The following is a 3,913-nucleotide window of genomic DNA, read 5'->3' as shown; positions in this document are numbered from 1 at the left end:
TTCAACTGTTCAACCGTTACTTAACATCTTACTGAAGCCATTATTCAAAAAAGACCCACCATAAATGACACAATTGTTCCGATAAACGACTCCACATACATTACAAAAGATATTAAATAACATTACATCAAACACGGCACAAATTTTAAATTGAAGATAAGATTCGATCAGCGACCCCTCATCAGTAAATTCTTAAGCTCTTGGATATCCTTACGCATTTCCTCAACTTCAAATTGCAGCTTACGGTGGAGCGAGACCTCCTCGCGAAATTTACACATCAAACTCTTCCTCGATTGCGTCAAGGCAGGTATGTCGGATGTGCAAACCATCGTCCTAGAAGGAAAATAATATTTATGTAATTGACGGAAGTTAAAAAAAAATTCGAACTATTGATTAGCGTAACAACCATTCTAACCTCAAAAACCTTGCATACATAGTAGTTTCTACCTCTCTCGTCAGTTTTGACCGTTATAGCACCACCGCACGTACATTTCTTAGGAATGCAGTAGTTGGCATACATGCAAGAAAAGAGCCAGTCAGCATCCCGTTTGTGCTGCTTCATCTCCACATAGTAAGGATCCGCCATATCCGTCATTTACCAATCGGTCACTTAGTTGGTGGATTTTAAAAAATTTCAATGTGTTGCGAGTAGAGTGCGAGGGAGGCACAGCTCCTTAAATAGGAATTAATTCTAACCGTTATAATCTTTTCCAACCCATATACAACGGCTATATTCGTTTAAAATGACTAACAACGGCTATATTGACTTTTACAATTTAGTTACAACGGCATCTTTCCAATGAAAATACATTTAATCATTATATACGCTAAAAATCTTACTTTCAATTTATCATTGTACAACGGTGCTTAAATCAACCCCGGTTGCTGGATTTAGTTTTGGGCCTAACTTAATTTGGGATTTAAACACGTATGGCCCAAAGATTATGTTTTCGTTGCGTTGGTGGTCCCTTCATCAACCTTTTTCATTAATGAGGAAGACAGACCGACTTGACGGTTGCGCTGTTTGAAATCCACTATCTCCTCTCGGAAACTGTATTTGTTTCTCCTTCGTACTCATCTTCTAGATCCAATTTCAGAAAAAAAAATTGAAACCCTAAAAATGTCGACTTCGTCATCTGCCTCCACCCATCTCCGCAGTCGTGAATACAACACCACAAGTTCAGATGACCGCTCAAGTTCCTCACCTGAGCCGGCCGAGGAAGAACCTCGTTTTATGACATTTGAAGCGCGGCTACAAGCCAGTCGGGGGTACTTTACCGTCGGCACACCGGTGCCAAACCCATGGTCTAATCGTCATTTAACTGAAGTAAGCTTCCGTAAGTATCAACAACTTTGCATACGAGGGTTTTTAGTCCAGGGAAGTTAGTGTTAGATGATCCAGGATTTGCTGAGGCTCGCTCAATAGTAGAAAATGTTGGGTGGATGTACACTGTATTGCATGTGCGGCCTTTCTGTCCAAGGGTGGTTAGAGAATGCATCTCTAACCTATACGGTTCGGACGCGGGCGTTTATATCAGGGGATGCCGTTTCGATTTCGACCCCGTTGTGATTAATCAACTATTTATGACTCTAATTGTGGAACAACCTCACACATGGGAGGATGATGATCTGTCGCAGGCAATTACGTTCCTCACCGGTGGTCGCTGTACTCACTGGGAGCCATTCTCCCTAACACAGCTCCTCCCACAGTATCTTTGCCTCTAGAAACTGTGTGAGTTAAACTGGCTACCTGGATTCCATGTATATGCAATGTTAAAAAAGCGTCTTCGTTTTCTCTTCGCGTTTGTAAGAAACAAGCCGATATAAACTTTGGTCGATTGGCTTATGACCAGATCATCGAAATGTCTCATCAGTCTGATGCCGACAAGAAAATTATTCTCCCCAACTTGATCTATCAGACTCTCAATCTTCAGAGGGACATTTTGGCTCTTCCAGGTGATGAACCCCTAATTGGTCAGCCTCAATATGTTAGCGGACTCGAGGCGGATCTTTCACTACGTAGGGGGAGAAGAGGTCGTATCCATTCTGATGATTGATAACTATAATTACATGTAATAGCTTCGGTTTCTGTCTGCAGTTTTTTGACAAACTCTATGCTACTCCAAGTTCTGTTTTCGGCTAGTACACTAAGTACTTTTTTTTTCCTCTGTGTTGTTACTTTATTCGGATATAATATCTACTTTTGTTATTAATGTTATGCATCTATTGATCAACTATAGGTGTAAAACAAATATGTGCTACAACCATAATATATTTAGTACGAAAAGCCCGTACACCTCAACACTAGTTTCGTACACCATATCCAAACAAACACAGGTTCATCGGTGTTCTACAATAAAATACATTCCAAAATGAGGTTGGTCGTTTTTATCAAAATACAGACTTTCTACATCCTCTATTCAGGGCTTAACTTCCTTGCAAGTGGTCTTCTTGTGACCTTCCTTAAAACAATTTGAGCACTTGTTCGGCTTATGCTTTTTGCTCCCCCCCCCTGATGTAAACAATAAAGTTGCTATAATTGGAGAATTTACTATACGTTATTGAAATATTGTTCAAAGTCAACACAACAGTCTTACCGGTATCTCTCCTGGGGACAATTTACGTTTGATTCCTGGTCTTCCCTTCGTTCGTTTGGTCGTTGGTGGATAAAGATCAACAGTTAGTATTTCGGCTGGCACTTCAACATCCTTTGGATCCGGAACCGGAAGTATGATACCCCTAACTGTTTCAGCCCATGTCTCTTTGAGATGGTGTTTGCAAACAAACATGATGTACTGCATATTACGGTAAGAAGCAGCAGCAATGGCATGTCGGCATGGCAAACCAAGCTTTTGGAATTCGAGGCAAGTGCAAGTTCGTTTATCCAGATCAACCGTGAACCAAAATTAGTTGGCCTGTGCGTAACTTCGAATAACCAAGTCGAACATGGCATAACTAGAAGGCCCGTTGACAGCACCAGCTGTTCGACCAGTATCTTTTGAATATTATCTGGAACATTTCCCTTCATCTTACTGATCTCGCTGCGTCTGCTCACATACCATGTACACAGCTTCCGGCGAATAAACTCGAACAATGCTATTATAGGACTATCACGAGCGGACAGAAGAGCATTATTCAACGATTCAGCAGCGTTAGAAGTCATCACGTTAAATCTCTCCCCTTCGAAATGTGAACGTGTCCATAGCTTCTTGTCGATCTTCTCCAAATAATCCCAGCATCTCCAATCCGTCAGTTTAATAAGCTCCATTATCTCCTTAAACTCCGAAACTCTGAACGCTTCCCCAGCTCTGCCTACCATTGCTTTCTGTTGCAGCCCCTTATACTTATCCTGAACGTTACGCTGGAGGTGTACGAGACAAATACCATGGTGTGCACGTGGGTACCATTTATCTTTCGCTGCGAAAATTGCTGCGCATCTATCTGATATTATACTTAAATCAGAACCATCCTCTACAATAGTGGATAACCTCTCGAAAAACCATGTCCAAGATTCGGTGTTCTCGCTTTCCACTACTGCGAAAGCAATCGGGAATACGCGGCTGTTAGCATCTTGTCCGCTGGCACTTAGCAAAACACCTTTGTACTTTCCAAACATGTGGGTGCCGTCCACCACTAGCACCTTCCTCAGGTACTTCCATCCATCGATGCATGCTTTCAGGGACATGAACGCATACTTAAACCTTGTTTTTCCTTCTTTGTCTTTTTCGGTTTTAATATCGGTGATTGTTCCAGGATTTGCTAGCTTGAGTACATGGAAGTACTGTGGTAGCATCTTGTATGAATCCTCCTCTGTTCCTTGCGCAAATGCAATCGCTAGTTCTTTCGCTTTCCAAGCTTTCCAGTATGAGCATGTATAGTTGAATTCCGTTCGCAACATTTCCGGAAGTTCCAT

General features: G+C 41.7%; 1 protein-coding gene across 1 annotated transcript; it reads right to left on the bottom strand.

Annotated features, from left to right (window-relative positions):
- Positions 1-2,680: 2,680 nt before the first annotated feature.
- On the bottom strand, positions 2,681-3,913 carry LOC106430635. Its single transcript, XM_013871413.2, has one exon. It carries the CDS (start codon positions 3,911-3,913, stop codon positions 2,681-2,683), a length of 1,233 nt encoding a protein of 410 aa, XP_013726867.2.

This window comes from Brassica napus, chromosome A10, assembly GCF_020379485.1.
Source record: "Brassica napus cultivar Da-Ae chromosome A10, Da-Ae, whole genome shotgun sequence".
Taxonomy (NCBI): domain Eukaryota; kingdom Viridiplantae; phylum Streptophyta; class Magnoliopsida; order Brassicales; family Brassicaceae; genus Brassica; species Brassica napus.
Note: the sequence above shows the minus strand (reverse complement) of the source record. Positions and strands in the feature narration are given on the sequence as shown.